At 40.6% G+C, this 20480-nt stretch overlaps 1 protein-coding gene across 8 annotated transcripts in view; it reads right to left on the reverse strand.

The window, feature by feature from the left end:
• Positions 1-20480, reverse strand: part of inpp4b (inositol polyphosphate-4-phosphatase type II B) — a 127146-nt gene that overhangs the window by 16980 nt on the left and 89686 nt on the right. For all 8 annotated transcript variants that reach the window (XM_051386712.1, XM_051386711.1, XM_051386713.1 and 5 more), the window contains 4 exons: positions 17172-17280; positions 7557-7740; positions 1523-1858; positions 563-701 (listed from right to left, as the gene is read on the reverse strand). In XM_051386712.1, the coding sequence (XP_051242672.1) occupies positions 563-701; positions 1523-1858; positions 7557-7740; positions 17172-17280 (768 nt within the window). The remainder of the gene's footprint in view (positions 1-562; positions 702-1522; positions 1859-7556; positions 7741-17171; positions 17281-20480) is intronic.

Below are 20480 nucleotides of genomic sequence, written 5' to 3' on the forward strand. Positions count from 1 at the left end.
ATTGACCTACTATGATAAAAACAAGAAAGGAAAATTGAACAGATAACCATGTTTATATTGAAATTATAAAACTTATTTGCTTTAACTTATCATTATAAAGTAAATGTTGTTTTCACAGTACACTGGCCATAACATAATGACAACATCCACGTTTAGATAAGCCTCGCTTTCACTATGCATTCCCATGTTTGCCACTGGGAACAAACTTCACGGAGCTAGGCTTTGAGGAAAATGGAAAGCAATCGGCTGTCTTTGCGACGAATACCACTTGGAAATGCTAGGAGGAGGAAGGGAGTTGAAGTTGTATGTTTCCACTTGAAGGAGCTGATTTATGGAGCCCAAAGTGGAGGGATGTTTGGATGTCCATTATAGTAAAATACAACCCTCATGTTGTTGGGCTACAATCAAAACAGGTGACTAATGTTGTTGCCCAGTAGCTGGAGAGGATTGTAGATTTCAACCAGCCAAAATCAGATAACTTGTGTAATAATATAACAGGTTTCACATGATGGTGACAGTCACCAGAGATGATTATATGATTGTGCTTCTGTGTATCATTTACCGGGGTTGTGTGAGGTGATGACATCAGCTAGCTGCTGGTCAGGGACTGGCTCCTGCTTGCTGTTGTCTTCCTCCTGGAGTTTATCCACCATGGCGATTACACAGTTCAGACATTTGGCCACGTTGGCCCACACCCTGTCCTAAAAGAGTGGAATACACAATAAGCAGTCAGATGATTAGATCTCGTTCTTTCTTACTGTGTTTGAGACAGTGAAATTGAGGGAAAACAACAAAAACTAACAACAACTGAAAGAAAAACTGCTGAAGCAGCTAAAAGCATAAAAAAGTATCCCCTTATCTGTAAGAAACAAAGCAAAAAGGTGTTTCCCTTTACAGTCTGAGCGGGCTTTGTATCCAAAAGGTCAAAAGGAAACTGCTGTCTGGCTATGAGATTCCTCTCATAGCGTTTGGATTGTTTCCACCTTTCTCCGTCTTTTCCTGAGGTCCAACTGTTAACGGACAAATAGATGCTTTCACTTTTGTTTGTGCACAACTATGACAATCCAAGAGTCCATGTATGTGCATTCTAAGTGGCGGTGTGTATTTTGGTACTTTGTTGCTTCAAAAATATGTCTTGAACATGTTATAATGGGGAGGAATATTTAGAGAGATAATTAGGCATTTGTGTGCAGAAATCATGATAAACTCCTGCTGTCATTGTGGCAGATGCAAACACACCAACGGCTACACCACAATAACATTCTGCAGCCAGTTTGTCATGATGAAATGTTTAAACTCCCCAGAGAAAACCCTCTCATTAAAAAGAAAAATGTTTGGTACGGAATCTAATTTTGCAAGTAATTGAAATTATTTGCCATAAAAATGGTTTATCTGTAATACGTTTGTCTCCCTCTGTGTGCTCTACTGCGAGGACCAGCAGAAAAAATAATACTTGTCACATTGTTTTTGTAAAAAACATAAGTCATAGCTCTGAAAGATTTAGAAAAGTAGTCCCACTCACCCACTCCTCCTCGTCATACTCTTTATGGTGCGGTATGGAGTCTTGGTGCTTCAGCGGCAGAGTCCCACCTTCTCCTCTAGTCGTGGTTTGTGATCCCTCCACATTATTACACACCGCTGTGCTCTCAGTGACCGACAAGGTTGGACTGTGGCCTGGGAGTCCCTGGACTGGGCTTTGATTCTGGTCACTGTCCTGGTGGATGTGGCCTTGATGTTGGCCTCCCTGCACCGGGGTTTGCTTCTGGTTCTTGGAAACGTACCCGGGCCGTGCTGCGTGCAGTGCTAGCAGCGCACTCTTGACCAATTCATCCTTAAGTGTGTGAACAAATTGTTCTGTCTGTGGCAAAGAGAGAAAAAGAGAGATTGGGAAAAAAGTTATTGTGGGACAGCAAAACAGATGAAAATTTAAGAGCTGAAAAAGCAAAAGAGACAGAGTAAGTGAGAGAGATTGTCACACTGGTGGGGTGAGTGGGTGGAGGAAAATACTGGTGGAAGTGAGCTTGGAAGCGGGTAACTATTTACAGAGGAAGTGAAAAGAAACAAGGAAAATGAACACTCTCCTTCACCATGAAGTAGCTGCTTTCCATTACCACAGCACAGCCGGTGAGCAACAAAAACAGCAACAAACAACAAACAATTCAATTACTCCTCCTCCAGCCTGTTTCTCCGAGGAGCACACCTCCTTTGATCTCAAATTCACCAGCTACTGTAAGTTGATGATGATCCCCGTACCAAAGAGCCTCGCTCTAGCTGCCGCCACTGCGTAAAAAATGATAAGGGCTCTCAAGAGTAATTGAGTTAGCAATGCAATAAGCAATTTTATTAACACAACATAATGCAGTCTAAAAGAAACCTGCAAGGTCATTATATACATATCTTTGTCACACAAACACCTGTTTTCCTGCTCCTACCTCACAGATGTGGACTGAGTAGTGAGCCTGCAGAAGGAGTGATTTTCACTTCTATGATTGTGTCATTTGTGTAATTACTACTCTACTATCCAGCAAGTCAAAAGAAAAAGCAATAAACTAAAAAATGTCGGTATAAGAAACATAATTTAATATTTCTTCTCTCTATATAACAATATCTTGACCAATGATCTTTCTGCTCATGTTTCTTGAGCCAATTAGGGACATCAAGCTGCTCTGGGAGGTACAGAAGCGGAAATTACGATTCACTTTGCTGATCAACATCATCATAATCATCATCACATCATTGTATTCACTGTAGTTCATTCAGTTTTCTCTAAGCTAAGAGACTGCAGCGCGTGTACATCAGTAAGCGAGCGTTCACCCTTCACACTTTAATGCTGTGACGTTCGCTATTGATTCTGTCTTCACTTCAGTCTGTGGCTGGTTAAAACAGTTACATTTAGTTCAGAACAAAACGTGGCCTACACAAGCACTGTTTACATTACAAGGTTAATAGCTGGTATTGGTGCTTTTAGACACCAGTGAGGCGCCTTACTGCTAAAAGCTACTGTTACCATTAGAAGAAAATGTATTTATCATATTTAAATACAATTTATTGAATGTATTGATTATTATGATTATAATTTTGTTTTTATTATTAATATTTTTTTCCCAGTTCTCCTCCTCCTCGCACATACCTGCACATTCCTCTGGTCACACTAATGCATACATGAATTCACAACACACTAACACACTTTTATACATGCACAGAAACACATACAAATATTAAAGGTATATGCATAGTTCTCCCACTAACAAAAACAACAACAAATATGTACCAAATTCAAATCATAATCTCTGTTTGTTACGTCTTAATGTTTTGTGTTATTACACCCACTGTTTGTCTTTCTACAGTAAGGTATCACCTTTTTGTCCCATTGCACTGATAAAAAAAGGCTACTCATTCAATCAGTAACAATGGTGATTTAGTATAATTAGTTCAGTTTGAAGATTCACCAGTGTTTTTGTTCACCTGCTGTCTTTACTCAACTATCATCAGCGTCAGCACTAATGACCTTTCTCCTGTCTTCATATGGACCTAAACTGTCGTTCCCAAAACTGGCAGGTTACAGGTTCTGTTACTCTGACCACTTTCACAAATCTGACTCATTGTAGCTTTTAATGAGAAGAAACTTCTGACTTGCTTTAAGAATGTATCTTTCAGTGTTCCTCTTATGATGCAGCTACAGTCTGTTTCAGTCAATAAGAAAACAACACTGTTCCATCTGAGCCTAGTTTAACTGTTCTGTTCTTAATTTAAAATAATATAAAGACTGTTATCCACACGAAACGGCCCATTTGATGAATGTTTGAACAGAGAAAGCAAATTATGACTACACTAAAAACACCATTGTGTTGAATTCATATCCATTTTAATTGCCTTGAATGGATCCAAATGAGTTCCATTACTGTAAGTAAATGATGTGAGTGCTGAAGTCTATGGATAAGGCTATGTGTGTAATTGCCTGAGAACAAGCGATTCTGCTGGAAAACTATTCTGTGATGCACACAATTGTGTACAAAGTAAACATCGTTTTAAAAGATAAAAATGTCCAAATGACTAAAAAATGAGCCACGCTTGATTCAGTCAGTAACCAAAACACTTAACAGGAATTGGGAATTCAAAATGTAAATTTATATTCAAATTGAACTCTGAATATCTGACCTCAATGTTAATTTGCAATCTATGAGAACATGTATTATTCATTATCTTTCCAGAGATGAGTGAACAAAGCCACACACTGTATTTAAAACAATCTGGATCATATTTGCACTTCTTAATCACAGGGTCAAAGAAGTTGTGTATGTGACTATGCCAGTGCTCATACAGTAACTTTTTATACGTTTTACTTTTGGATAGGAATTGCTTAAATTACAAATCAAACATTCAATTACATTCCTAAATATTCAGCCGGTATAGAAGCTTACATCCTCTAACATCAGGATCTACAGCAAAGTGCAGAAAACATTTTAATGATATACTGTACTGCAGTGTTCATATAGATATTGTGTTCAAAGTGAAATATCTGAGGTGGAGTCCTTTGGGCAAAGGAGAAAAGCACTGCATCTTCATTTTCTTACCAAGGCTAAACCAAAGCAACTTTGCTCCTCCACGTGCAAAAAACTACTCCTCAGTGTAGCTCCTCCACACCTACCTGGTATACAGATCTGAAATGCTCAAAATCCCTCGGGATAAATTCTGTTGCTAGTCTTTCTTCAATATATCTGCTGATATGATCTTGACTGAGCAGAAGTGCAAGTCAGAAAGCGCCTCTGTGGACTCCAACTGCGGAAAAATAAGTTACGTTTGATCTAAAAAAGAAGAAAAGTGTAGGAATCTATTCACCCCGAATGGTTTCGAATGGTTTTACCCTGAAGGATGAGTGGATTTTGGCTGAGTTAAAAATAGAGCTTTTTCACTCAGCGTAACTTCACTTGAGAGCTGAAGGGAGGCTGAATGGATAGAGCTGGTCAGATTCCAGCAGCACTTGGCTGTGAGGACACTTACTCACTATTGCGTATATGACCTCTATACACCGTATAATTTAACATAATCATGCATAGACAATCAAACCCACAGCTCCTCTCAGGTAACCGTTACAGCGGAGACATATAACTTGTCCTAGGACACAGCTGGAGGGAGGGGAGATACGTTGCAATTGCCTTTTCACTGTGATTATCATCAGAGTGAAATTATTATTATCATCATCAACAGAATCATCATCACATATAGAGAAGCAACAGCACATCTGCCGTGTCCAAAGCTAATCAGAATGTGCCCAGGAAAAGTATTTGGGAGTGAAATATTACATTAGGCCTGGAGTCGGGTGGTCTGAACCAAGAAGGAAAAAGTCAGAGGCAGCAAGTACTTGATGAAAAAAGGTTCTTACATCCCCCTGATTTTCTCTGCAGGTGTCTCATCTTCCCCAGATTCTTTGAAGGTGTGACTCACTGTCTTTATTGAAAGAAACTTCACACACCCTGCAGAGACGCACTTTCAAATGCATCCACCTTTATTTATATGTCTGTAAGAAGGATATCAAATACCTGTCTGCCGCTAAGTGTGAGTATGGAGGGTTATTTCTTTTGTCTGCTGCGTGTGTCTTTTCTCCTTTCCCAATTAATATTTTGTTGGTGAGTTTTTGCTCATCTGAATCTGGGGCCTAAAGATAGACACTGTTTGTGTGGGATTTCTCTCCTTACTGATTAACCTGCCAATTCCTTTGTCAATTAATCAATTGTTTCGTCTATAAAATATGTATAGTATTCAAATAGCTTATTCTGTTCAACCAACAGCCCAAAACTCAAAGACAGTCGGTTTATTAGTATAAATGAAGAAAAGCTTTAACACATTAGAGAAGCTGGGACCAGGAAATATTTGTCTTTTTTGTCTGAAAAATAATTCAAATGATTAATTGATTCTCAAAATAGTTGGAGTTGGATTATATTTTTTCATTAATTGACTATTAAATTAACTGTTGCAGTTCTAGTATGATGTACAGATTGTTAAAAGAATAATTCAACATTTTGGGAAATACATTTATTCACTTTCTTACCAAGAGTTAGATGTGAGGATTGATGTCACTCTCACGTTCATTTGGTAAATATGTAGCTGGAGAGAAGCTGCTGCCTATAGCTTTTTTTCTTAAATTATCAAGCTATTCCTTTAAGTAAGTGTTTTTAGGCAAAGTTGTGATTTCGAGCTATATAAATAAAACTAGACTTGAAATGTGTGAGCAAGTTAGCATGAGTCACGTGAAACACCTTTGCATTAACACCCAGTATTTGTGTGTCTGTAAAAAGATGATTTTTTGCGACCAGATGTAAAGGAGGAATGATATAAAACATTCAACGCTGTTCATGATTGGAGCCTTTAAAGGCTTGAAGAGAGCGATGTCACTTGAGCATCAGCTTTTACACACACGCAAACACACAGTTTCACACTTCCACCGCCCTCAACCACACACACACACACACACACACACACACACACACACACACACACACACACACACAAACACACACAAACACAGCTTGAGATTTTAATCAGAGAGCAGCCCTGCTTCTGCTGACCAGGCCAGGGGTTTACTTGGCCAATGTGTGCGTGTCTAATCAAGGATGAGAGGAAGTGGTGACAGAGCGAATGTACCAATTAAGCGGGCTGATTGGGCTCTATTCCACTGTGGCAAAAACAATCTCTCCCACAACAGATTGCAATCTGACAGCACCAGATGTAATTCATTAATTATACTGATAAAAACGCCCCAACTCCATAAACCTCCATGCTGCTATTCACTTTTGTTAGTTTGGCGTTTTTATGATGAGTTATGGATTTTTCCTGAGGTTGTCTGTTTAGTGTGTGCATCTGTGTGTGCAACTGTGTCAAAGCAAATGTTGGATTTGAAAGTTTTAAAGTTGTTTTGAGAATTTATAAACTACACAGTTTTGTTTGGAATGAAACTGGGAGAGTAATATGGTACAAAGTCACTCTTGGAGAATAACTCCTTTGAGACGGTAAACATAGGAGTGTTTCAGTCAGTTTAGGCTAATATGGCCACCTGAATAGTCCTCAGATTGCAACTTTTTTTTTTTTTTTTTTTATATATTTTTTGGGCTTTTACTACCTTCATTACAGTGACAGCTGAAGACAGACAGGAAAGGGGGTCAGAGAGTGGGGATGACACGCAGCAAAGGGCCGCAGGTCGGTTTCGAACCCTGGGCTGCCGCAGCAAGGACCAAGCCCCGGCACATTGGCTGCCAGCTCCACCCACCGAGCTAACCGGGTGCCCCCAGATTGCAACTTTTAACAGGAAAATGATTGCTTATAAGTTTAGAGGCAAAACCCTCGAGCAAATAACTAAGTTTGGGTTTAAATGAACGTATCACCATAGTTACAGATTAATCTAAAAGCTTTTCATGCTGATGTATTACCTGACAATGTTTGCAGATATGTTCAAGAATAAAAGAGGTGGTCAGAGTATTGCAGCAGCCTGAGGCCAAGTGAAATAAAGGGATAGTTTAGATGGAAGTGAGAGTGAGTGCAGGGTTTAGGGGCAGCCTCACCTTGTCAGAAAGGTTCTTGAGTGCATCCCTCAGTCCGGGGGAAGAGTGCTCCTGGGCAGCCTGGAGGAGCTGGTCCGCTAAGCTTGTGATGAGGGGCTGGAGGAGGCTCATGGTGCTGAGCACCTCCTGAGCTTTGGCTGTGTGCTCTGGAGAGTAGTAGATACACTGGTAGGCAGTGCTGAAGCTGTGGTGGAGGGAGAAAAAACACATTAGATTTCAGATTTGACAGATCTTGCTGCAGTTGCACAGCAATGGACTGGATACTGTATCAGTTCTTACATATGAAAGGGGCCAAAATCTGTTTTAAAAAGGACAATGGGACTCACTTGCTTCAGATAACATTGAAGCCATACTGGACTGAAGCTCATACCATGTTTGTTTATGTCAGTGCTGCTGGTGTTCTTGCTGGAGTCTACCTCCCACCAGCATTTGCCAAAACTAGCTAGAGTAGGAAGAGACATAATTTGATATCAAACAAGCTACAAACTTCTCTCCAGCATGCACTGGATGACATGCTCCAACTGCCGGCAAAATCAACGCTGACACATAAAATCCTAACACACAGAACTGATCAAGGTGTAATTTAAGTCAAATGTAAGTGCTTTTCTACACTTAAAATAAAGATAGCCTGAGCACATCGCATTTTACATTTAGAAAATTGTTTCTCTCAATGCCTTTGGTTGTTGTGGAGCGTGTAATGCCCCAAACTTAGTTGCTTTGTGCATTACACTGTTGCAGCTCTTCACCTCCACAACACCCTGTTGTGAATAATAAGCGCAACCTTCCCTAACATCTAGAAATTGCATCTAATTGTTTTTACACACAGGTGTAAATTAGTCCCTGACAGAATAGATAAATTAAACACAGTATAGCAGCCACAGGCCGGATCTTTATGAAGGGGACTAAAAAAGAAACATGTTTAACTCTTGTTGTTATCTAACGACATCCAAAAAGCAAACAACTATTCTCTCATCTGGTCAAAAATGTGTCTGATCATTACTTTACAATGTCAAATGGTTATTTGTTGTGTTGAGGTCAAACAGACAAATAATGGGTTTTTATTGACCACTAACATTACATTATGGCGCACTAATTTTCTGAGCTTAATTCATTATGTGTTGCTACTTTTGCTGCCTTGAAAATGTACAGCAGCAACGCTTTCCAGGTACTCAGCCTGAACTGTCAAATTGGACCTGCAGTCCAATGTCAACCCATTTTCGCTTTATGAATAATTAATCCATTTCTCATTTCTAGGGAGCTATTTAATCTCAGACAAAAACACCTTTTGTCAGTTCCTAGATTCAGGGCAAATCACTCCAATCAAACATTCTCCTCGGGTAAAGTTCCAGTGACTTTCAATGAGTTTCCGCTGACTTCCTGCCATCAGACGTAGCGTGGAGCGAGGAAGTCATTTGCAACCCTCCCAGCTAGTTTAGAGTCAGCTCTGCAAGCCTCTATGTAGGCCAGACCCAAGAGCCAGATCCTAAGGCATAATTGACATAAGAGAGAGAGGGGGGAGGGTAGGGGCACATACAAAGGACTAGCATAATACAGTATTCTCTGCAGCGCTCCTAATATTTTGCAGTAAGAGAAAGACAGTGCTCCTTTAGAAGTCGCCCTGTGTGGAACCACACTACCTGATGTATCAATAAGTGTGAAAACCTGAAGACTGTAAAAAATTAGACGTACTGTAGTAGGTACTAGCCACTAACCATGTCTTTGACTGGCTAACTCTAAAATCTTGGCCTTGTCATTACAGCTAATGAGCCCCCTGGAGAACTACCACCCACAACCTCAAAGCTAATCAAAGGAATCACTAAGTGAGAGAGAGACACAGGGCAAACAGTGTGAAATAGTCAACTGCACAGAACAAAACCATTTCTTACTTGCAAACTTCTGTTATGCCCACTTCCATAACCATACCTTCAAATGCTAAGATTTCAGCACAGAGAAGACCATAATTGAATAATCTACTGCAACAAAGCAAAGTCTGTAAAACCCTTTCATCCCATGTGAGCTTACATTCGTCTTATTACATTATGCAGAACTAAAGAGAAAAAAATCCTACAGGACTGCAACAATAGAGAGACTCCAGAAACGAGGCAAAGGAGAAAGTTGTTGGAAGAGGACAATTGCTTCAGCGACTGAGATTCAATAACAGCCCTGTTGACTCATAAGTACAAATCCAATCCCATTAGGGAGCCTATGCAGGCAGTAATGAATGTTGGGACCTGCCACCTGATGCTAGAGGACAGAATTGATCCCCTCAAAGGCTGGCTAAGGCAAGGAACTTTAATTGCCTCATCAGCATTGCTGTCAGTCCAAACGAGTCTACCAAGACAGCAAACCATGCAAAGGTAAAACAGCATAAATCTGTGAATGCAAACTTGATGAAATGCCAAAGGGGATGTTGCACACAAGAATTGGATTGTCATTTCAAGCCTTGGCATTTTTTCCATCCCTGATGTAATTTTTTTTTCTTCTTATATTTCTTTGGGCTTTTCCCCTTTATTACATAGGAGAGCTGAAGATAGACAGGAAGGGAGGTGGAGCGAGAGGGGATGACATGCAGCAAAGGGCCACAGGTGGGAATTGAACCCTTGGCTGCTGCAGCAAGGACTCAGTCTTTATACCTGCAGCGCAATCTCCACCAGGTGAGCTATAGGGCCGCTCCATCCCTGATGTAATTTGGGAGCGCTTTGTGCAAAGTTGTTAAAACGTGTTGCCAATAAAACAGTGGGTGGACACAAAAATACACAATATAGTACAACAGTCCTGCAAAACTTACAACTTTTTGTGGAACCTATGATATTTATTTTTTGTTGCATATGTGTCAGAAAGGTGATGATTGAACCCTAAGGTAACGTCTGAGGCCACAGCCTGTGGTGTCATTGGAGTGCATGATATATTAATAAATAAATACAAGAACAGAAAATCCACCCACCTGTGTAGGTCTTAGGATGGAGGGACTTAGCCTCAAGCTGACTCACAGCACAACTGAACTCATAAAAGGCCTCCTTCTTCCCAAATCCTTTACTTTTGATTAAAGGGGCTCCCAGAAGAACTTGTTTTTTACTGTTTGTTTGATGGTAGATCTATTTCATGTTTGAATCTGAACGAATTTCTTTTAAGTTAAACATTTTTGTTCCTATGCAGTTACCATTTGATCAGACCATTCTGAGTGTGTGATATCAACCGTATTATTTTGCCTTGTAGCGCTCTATTATCTGTTATGATCCCAGAAGAAAGTACAAAATCCTTTGAAAATCAAACAAAAGGTTAGATGGCTTTCTGTACATAGAGTATAAGTTTGTTGATGCCATATATATAATAGCAATATAAGCGCTACTGGGAATTTCTACACCAGGCGTTGTTTTAACAAATCAATAAATGATGAAGATGAATTTATTGATATTCATACTGTGAATGAGTCACTTGTCCAACAATTATTTAAACTTTGCATGCCATTTGTGTATGCCTACAGACCTAAGAGACTCATTAGATTCCATACATGCAGTATAGAGCATTTCAAGTGAACTAGCGTTCTTGTTTTTTCTCCAAACACACAAACTAAGGACTAAAACATTGATCTAGAAGGTTGTCTTGAGTGTAGGCCTGTCGCGATATGCGATAAATCAATTAATCGCACCATAAATAAAAAGACCTCGATAATTTTTCCGGCCGCGATAATTTCCATTTACATGCTTTGTTTGTTTTCCTCGTCTCTCTCTCTACCAAAGAGACTGGATGACCACTCCAGTGCATCGGTGACCCCAGGGGCATCGTACCCATGGGGGACACCCACACTTTTTCTGCAGTTTTTCCGCAGTTTTGCACAAACGCCTTACTACAGTCGCTCCGTTTCTCTGGCCGCTCTGTGTCTGCGCTCGCTGCGGCTGCCTCCTCTCCCACCCCCCTCTCCTGTTGTTGCCTCAAAAGGCTGTTCTGGCTTAAGTCCCGCCTCTCTTGGTGTGTTAGATTTATCGTTCAGCTCGTGCTGAGGAGGCGGGAACTAGCGAGGTTCATAGTTCATATGAAGCCCAAAGTTGTCAATATTGGTAATAGGCATCTGCTTCATCTCTTTTGCACTTTTTGTTTACAAAGGTCCTAACTGGCAGGTTTGCCTGTTAAGGAATGTATCACTCTTTATGTCTGAGCAATTTTGTCTACATCCATTTTATTTATTGTTTTTGATTGTGTTTGGTTTTTATTCCAGTGCATTTTTTGTTAACAGAGACTGAGAGTCCATTTTATTTATTGTTTTTGGTTGTTTTGTTCATTTCTTGTGGATATTTAAAATGTCTTCCAGTTCCAGTATTACATATTGTTTAGAAATAAAAAGCTTATTGATCTTTTAAAAGGTGTACCTGCATTATTATGCCAATATCATTATATTAGATGAAAATGGTCTCGGAACGACAAATTATCGTTTATCGCAATAATTTCTGGGACAATTTATTGTCCAGCAAAATTTGTTATCGTGACAGGTCTACTTGAGTGTTTTAACCATAGTGATGCGCTAGTTAAATTTTTCTGTGCCACATTGTGAAATAAAGATCAATGAAACTCAGATTTCTTGCATGTTAGAAAACCCTACATGTAAGCATAAATATGGCATAATGAGTAGAGTTTTCTAATGTGTCCACAAATTCTGTTTTACTTAAATTATCTCAAATAGGAGCTACAATGGAAGAAACAGCATTATTTGTTCATATTCCATTACATAGTACATATAAATCATATGTTAGGAATTATTCATTATCTCATTATTTTAATAGCATACCTACTGTACATCCAACCAAAGCCACCAGCCTGTGGCCCAGAGTCAACTGTGCAGTACATGCTGCACTCGTGTTTTGTGATATTCTTCTGACTTGATTTTCTAGAGACCTCTAAAATCATACAAACCCCTTTTAGTCCAGTTCTAGTTGCCTGTTTTCCTGTCATTAAAAAATCTTACCTGCAGACACATCTAGCTGCAGAGAAATAATAGTTAGACACCCAATTGTGGCACTAAACCAAGGATGCAGAGTACAGTTTAATATTTCTCAACCAAAACAGCTTGCATGTATGAAGGCTTTCACTTTTAGTTGATTAACTTCCTATAAAGTCACCTGAAGGTGTCAGGTTTCTTTTTCATCTGAATTTCTTAGTTTTGTGTGACACACTTTGGCAAACCTTAATTTCATGTTGTGCCAGCTGTGCCGCTTCTCAATGCAGGGCAGGTCACAGTGGAGACTAGCCATTCTCAAGACACATGCAGTAAAGATTGACTTGTGGCGAACAGCATGATGTGGAACAGCAGAGCATGACTACTCGTCATATTACTGTGCTGTTTCATATTAAGTATGGTGTGACTGGCAAAAAATAATTTGTAATAAAAACTACATAATTACTGTATTTGTGGCTCGCATCCAGTTTCATTACGGTAATTTTTAGTTTACACAGACATGTAAAGGTCTTGTTCCCTGTTTGGCCGCAGAGACATTATTGGTGACATTATCACATAATGCATTGGAGACTGCTCGATATTCCATATGTTCAGAAACAAGAATTCAATTCACCTGGGTCTCACATATTTGGGCTCGACTACATTTACACTTGCAACTCTCCTCCCCCTGTAAGAGATTAGTTTCCTCTTAGGTGAAACTCCTCCAGACTCCATTACATGACGTCAGTACATCATTGTGGAGAGAGCAATGCTTTTAGAAGGAATTGCTGTCAGACCCCAACACACTCACAGATAATGTATGATAATAAATTCTTCTTAATCCCACCTCATTTCCATGTGCACCCCTGGTACACCACGCGCCTCCAGCCATGAAAATACTGAAGGTGTGCTGCCACTCCCTCTGCACAATATGCACAGTGGCCTTTGACTCATGAAATTATCTCCCTTCATCTTCTTATAATTCAAATTTCACACAAACAAACAGCACTATGTCTCCAGGATAAAGGCCCATCCACGTGCTTACACATTTGTGGTGCAACACTTCATCAGGTAAACTCCAGTCTAGGAGGAGACTCCAGGCAACAGATTATTAAAACCAGTATAATCCAGGATGAACTTCCCCTTGGTTTTCCTAAATGATCAATAGGAATTGGTTATAACAGTAATGAGAGGGAGAAAACCGCTGGACCCCGCGGCCTAATTAAGCCCACATCTCCAGTGCATGGCTAATTAATAGTGGAGAGGAAATTAATGAAGAGATTGTGGCCTGCTGCTGACAGCCAGCAGGAGTAAAATGCAGCTACGTCAGCAGAGAGCCCTGCAGCACTCCAGGTGACTGCCAAAGCCTCCTTCGTCATTTAGACAGCACGCTCTAATCACAGTTCTTACACCAGACCACTGCCACATGGACACAGTGAAAAATATAGTCTGCTATAGATACATGCTAGAAGATCTGATCTCAAACCAGACTCTTTTAACTGCCAAACTCCATCTGCTGTTGAACCATCCACTGGGAACTGATCTCACATCAGTTCTTAAAATAACAGCCAAACTTTTCCTCAGTGATTCAGACACAAGCTAGAAACCCTGATCTGAGACCATATAAGCCTCAAGGCTACTGCCAGCGTCCCTCTTCATCACCCACAGAACCTGGAGCAGGCAAAGAACTAACAAGCTGCTGTCCATCAGCATGGAGTCCCAGCCACTGCCAATGTCCTGTCTCTGAACACACACAGAAATCCTGGGAGGAAGTTATTTTGTTGGACAACATGCTGCTAGTCACATTAAATCTGAACATCGGCCCCAAGAGACTCTATTAAGTGTGTGCAATGTAGTTTCAACCACTCTCTGTGTCCCAGAAACGTGTCATTTGGCAGTTCTGCTTGACCAGGAGGCCTGGAAAAATGACAGTGCTTCCTTCCTCTCTGTTACGGTGGACAGAATTCAAAGACACATGTAGAGAGGAACGCCACTGCACAGCGTCTGTACAGCTGACCTTACAAACAGGGCTGTCTAACATTCTACAGAAAAACTGTATAAAAGTCAACGCCATATACTACTGTATATCTCCCACTCCCATGCATGTGCAACAAAAACACACCGACACATACGCACCATCAGTCCAGGTTGGGAGAAATTGGCAGTGCTCAAGTTCAATAAAACCTGTGTCTAAAAAAAGTGTATTGCATCGTTATGCAGATTAGCTGAATAATTCAAAAGAAGGCTGTTAATGAAAGATTAGACCACCTCAGCAAATCCACAGCTCTGTCTACAGGGTTCAATTAAAAACGGATAAAAATCCAGTGACTTTTAAAACAGCCATTTAAGTGGGACTGCATGCATTAATGAAAGATAAATGCTCTTGCCCTGTGTGTACATGTGCAGGGTTTCTGGAAGAATACTAAGTGTAGCTATTGATTAAACTCTTTCCGGGCCCATCCTGAGAGACAAACTACATTGCATACTCTGGTCATTGCCAAGTTTGGCCAATGCAGGTTTTTAATGGATCTGGAAAGAACCCCCCTCCCTCTCTTCTAGTGTCCAGGGAACAAAGACGAATAGCTATTTTATTGCCCTCCTGGTAACACCTCTGCGCTCAGGTTTTCCTTTTTTCCCCCCCCTTCCTCAATCCTTTTCCATCTTCTCTTTGATGAATTAATATCACATTGAATAGCCAAGTCTCACATCTCACCGACTGTTCCCTTTTTAATCAAATGTGATTACAAAAGGCTGCTTCTGAAAGGCGAGAAGACATACTGGAAGTATAATGAGTGAGTGTCTGTGTGCGCTCACACATGTATCTTTGCTCTGCTCAAATAGGCTGACTTTCTCTGCAATTAAGTGACTCTCTACTCAACATGCGCACATGACTACCGCACTTCACATTCAAAAATTCATTGGGCCCTTCTAATCTAAATATTTGGTCAGATGTTTAGTGCATGCAAAATAAAAGCAAATTAAACCATGAAATGATGAATGTCCCTCGTTTAAAGTAAACACGCACGTTCATTAAAATGGCCACTCCAAACATGCTGCAAAATCAAAGAGAAATTGACTTTATTCCTATTTCTGACAATGACTGACAAATGACTGCATTCCAGGTCAAACATGGATAAGGCTCAGTGCAGGCCGTAGTTAGCCAGGCGGAAAATTGGAAATTTAAGCTACAGTGAGTCATTAGCTAAGTAAAATATGAAACAAAAAGCTCTGTCTCCCTGGAGAATTCTTTCTGAAGTCTAATCTCTCATTCAAAGTAAATGATTTCACTTCAGTGGATTCTGGAAAAACCTTATCATAGTTCATGCTAGCCGATAAAACTGACCATCTTCACCAAATTCACTTGTGCACTTTAGCGTAAAGAAATCCTTTCTTTATTTTCTATTATCAGTAGAGGCTCCCAACTATTTTCCCATCAACTTATCCATTTCATACCCACACCTCACCCCTCTCCATCTTGCCTCTCTTCCCCTCTTTCTTGAGCTGCAAACTCTGTAACTAATTGGATCTGGCATGGTCTGTAATGACTTTGCACTCTATGGGGAGCTTTGGGAAAAATCACCCTTCATTTCTTCTGGCATCACTCAAGTGACCACATACTGAACTCCAGTGACATATATTCCTCCACCCTGCACCCAAAGGGCAACGACAGCAAAATGTACAGGATACTGCTGATCTCAGGTTTGAGAAAGTCATATGGATATGTTGCCCTGGAGTGCACTTTGAGTCAGTGTATGCACGTATACATTTATCTTTGTATCTGTGTATATAAAATACGATCATAGTAGCATGGTCTCATTTTATTCAGTCAACCCTGAGTGTTTGTACAGCTAGCGGTTTTGGTCAGTAAAGGAAACACACAAGACATATTTTTCCCATCAAGCAATCAAGCAGAGAGCTGGTTCACAGCCACAGACTGAACTCCATCTCACATAAAACTCAATCTGAGAGTCTCCCTGTGTGTCAGTGAGAACAACTCACAAAATATCTGGTCTAAGCAAAGCCAGTATATCACTCAGACTTCTTGGTACACTGTTTTTTTCACAGAATTCAGTTTTTCAGCTTAAGGACTCACTCCTTGTGATATATTTGGCAGTAATAATAACTGATTATTGCAGTGCTTTTCACTGATGAAGGACTGTCGCACATCTCATACTTTTTGTGGTAACACTATTTATGATAAATGTTCTTGTTCTCCACAAAAAACTTGGTCTGATGACTTGGTTTTGAATTCAAGTGCATTTGAAGAGCGAGCTCCAGCTGGCAGCTGGGAAGTTGTAGCAAAATGTGTGGCTCCTCAGCGACAAGTTAACATACAACTTCAGGAGGGAGAAAAAATGCTTGCCAGGGAAAAGAACCAGTATAGAGGAACTTCTGACTCAACAAACCTTTTCCATCATGCCTGTTGCCTCCAGTCAAATTGAGCTGTCAGAGGCAATGGAGTTCTAGTCTAAATTCAGCATTGCTTGGTTGTAAGTAACTGTATGGGGCTTGGAAAATCAAGTCCACGGGCCAGGGACAATTTGTTTGTCACTATCAATTATGCCGAGGTTAAATTATTTTGTCAATACAAGCCTGTTTCCACCTCAGCATGTGTCCTGTATTAAATCACCCATGCTCCCTCTAAACACCATGTTGTGCCGGTTTGCAAGGTGTTTTTTTCCTACCTCTTTTTCTCTGCTTCATATCTGCTAAGGACACGCTGAAGACCACCACACTTGAAGCCTTGGAAGTGGGCTGCAGGGGCACCAACAGTAACAATGTCATAGAACGCATCTGTAAAGAAAGCAGATAGAGTTGATAGGATTTAAAACAGTGAGATGTATAATACAGCACCTTGGAAACCTTGGCACTAAAGGACCTTGAGGTGAGAAAAACAAGGTTCAAAAAATAAATTATACCCATCAAAGATACCTCGAATAAGTGTTATATCGATAGTTAATGGTTTTTTTTAATCTATATATATATTTTTGGGCTTTTTGGCTTTATTAGATAGAACAGCTGAAGACTGGTGCATGTTGTTCCCTTTCTGTCCCCCCTTTCCTGTAAAAGGGTCACAGGTTGGAGAAGGAACCATAGGCACTTCAGCAAGGACTCAGCCTAAGTACATGGGGCGCCAGCTCTACCAGGTGAGCTATAGGGCGCCCCTAGTTAACGGTACTTGACATGAGGGTTGATTCAGTATTTTTGAATATGCCATGGAGCGGTTCCAGGGCTTTAGTTCACATTAAAATGTCAAAGTCATGTCGTGGGGTTCCTGCAAGGTGTTCGTTTTTGTTACCTGCACACAGTATTTTTATGTTTTTATGCTACTTATTCACACAAAAGAGGCATGACATTCGTCTGCACTCTGCCACTATATTTGCTTTTAGGCATACATATTTCAGGTTGATTTATATTGTGTCAGTATCGCTCTATTACTAGTCACCTCTCCAGCTATCTTTCGGTCTTAATGTAGCATTGGTCCCATGTTGAACCAGAAGGACGGCCAATGTCGCAGCGCTTCATTCCAATTTGCACACCGCCGTCAAAAGTAAATAAACACTTCACAGACGGCTAGGCGGGCACAGAGGTGCTTACAACAGGCCTTGTTTTGAATGAGTAATAGATGAGGCTGACAATTAAATCAGAAAAAACATAGAGGAGGAAGAGGGGGTGGACAGGGGTTTATGGGGGTGAATATTTTGGTGTGGTTGAGTGCCAGGTCAGTTAATGAACACCTCCGGGAAAACAACAGTGCACAGCCCCGACCATAGGAAAACACTGCTTGAAAAATGGTTGAAAATAGAAATTAATGACACAGCACAGCTCCAAGTGTTGCCACAGAGATGTGAATGACAGAGTGGCCAACAGCCTCCCGTCCCCTAACAACACCACAATAGACCAATAGTGGTTTGATGTGGGGGCTTTGCTACTACCCACTGCTTCTACCATTAATTATCCTTGTGCCTGGCCATGAGGCTCCCTGTCCGCCACACGTTTGGCCCCTGGAGTTTTCAAATGTCCAAGTTCCCTTAATTGGTTCTCCCAGCAGCAGTATACTGAAACACAATGGCAGGTTTCAGAACATCAAGCACAATGACCAATTTGTGCTTGATTTGCCTGCTCTTCCTTTCACACCATCCTTCTCTCAATATATCAAGAACAGAACAAGATGTTTAAGCACAGTTGCTTTCTAAAACAGGAAATTGGATGTGGCAGTCAGGATGAGTGGTTATAATTCATACTTAACCCATTCCACAATCCTGTTTAACAATGACAAAACATCCTTTTACTTGACCCAAAAGAGTGCTGAACAATGCTTTCAGTTCAGCTTTGCCAAGCTGAGCTTTTTAGGCTGGAGATATTTTGCAGTTGTAATTTTAGAGACAGAAGACAGCCATTCCCAGCAAAACAAATGAACACTGTTTTGAGTTCAATGTGTTTTTTTACACCCGATTTCCTCTTCTTGCTGGATGATAAATAGACAAAATGAAAATGAATGGTTTAGCGTTGTTGAGTGGATTGCGTAGCCAAGCTCAGTGAAATGCATCACTTCAGAAAATCAAACGGAACAATAGAGCAATTGACTACTGTTGGAAATTAAGACTTGCCTCCATTAAGGAGCAGGTTCCAGTGTTTCCTGAGCCGGACTGATTGCAATCATTTATTCAATGTGTTTTCCTTTTTAAATCGAATGTGCAATGTGATAGTAATTCAGTAATTCACTATGAAACAAGATTATTACAACAAGAGCTGTTGGTTCAACTGTATGTTCATTTTGGAGTTTGTGGGGCTGGTGAACTGGTTGCATTAAACAGACAGGTTTCTGTTATTTAGCCTTCCCTCACTTATATGAATTCAGTTCTTCAAAATAACTCAATATGCAGTGTTTGCAAGTGGGAGGCCAGCGAGTGAGGGATCTTCTTACTCAAGACTTCAACTGGTTTGTCATGGCGTCTGCACGGGGGGATGGATAGGACCTGACTGAACAGTCTGAACTTATGTTCATGTGGTGCCATTTCATGAGGAAGTGCCATTGTTGCACTTGTCATTTTTTGTACAGCTCATACTTTAAACACCTGGAAGCTTATAACTAAACTGTTAAATGGGGACATTGCGCTTATATGCAATGCGTCTCAACCACTATGCCATTTGGTTCCCCCTCGTCTTCCTATTTAATAAAGAAAAAATATATTTTGATAAATATCGGTAAGAGATTTTTAAAAAATCTGCCCCTAATGTCTTTCTGCCACAGCACTGTCTTTAAATACCATGCACCATTAATTTAGATTACCCAGATTTCTTAATTAACATCATGAAGCTGATGGGAGCTGTATGTATCCTGCACGAGAGTCTAACTCCAAGCCCTAGTGTAGTATAGCTGGTAGAGTGTACACACACACACACACACACACACACACACACACACACACACACACACACACACACACACACACACATCAGCTAAAGCACCACTGCCTGGAAGTGAGTCAAGGTGTAGGCCCAAAGAGGGTAATTATCAGAGTGTCAATCAGTCAATTGACAAACTCCTCTAAGGCTTGTTTTATCTTGATTTTTCCCCCTTTTCAGCCTTGACAGTGTAAGACGGTTGCAGGGATGGATGATGACTTGATTTTACCTATTTTATCTGTCATCCCTTTTGTCTTCACTGAAAGAACCACAGTTTATGTCACGGTTTGTCTCTCTTCAACTTTCCATCAATCATTGAGTGTATAGTTGAAATGGAGCCCACTCACAGATAGTGAGGCAGCAGTTAGTCGCCTTAATACACTGAGACAGTTCCAGGCCAATAACAGGCTCTGCCAGCTAGAGAGCAGCGGCAGAGGAGACAGCCTAGTCTTTCTCTCCGGAGAAATGCAAAGGGCTTAATTAGTGTTTTGTCTATCTTTCTCAGGCCAAGTTCATTTTCACCTTTCAGCCTGTGTGATGACCGAGAACCACCCTGTCTGAGCCCTCTGCGTATCGCTGACAGA

The sequence above is a fragment of the Dicentrarchus labrax genome, unplaced genomic scaffold, assembly GCF_905237075.1.
Source record: "Dicentrarchus labrax unplaced genomic scaffold, dlabrax2021, whole genome shotgun sequence".
Classification (NCBI taxonomy): domain Eukaryota; kingdom Metazoa; phylum Chordata; class Actinopteri; family Moronidae; genus Dicentrarchus; species Dicentrarchus labrax.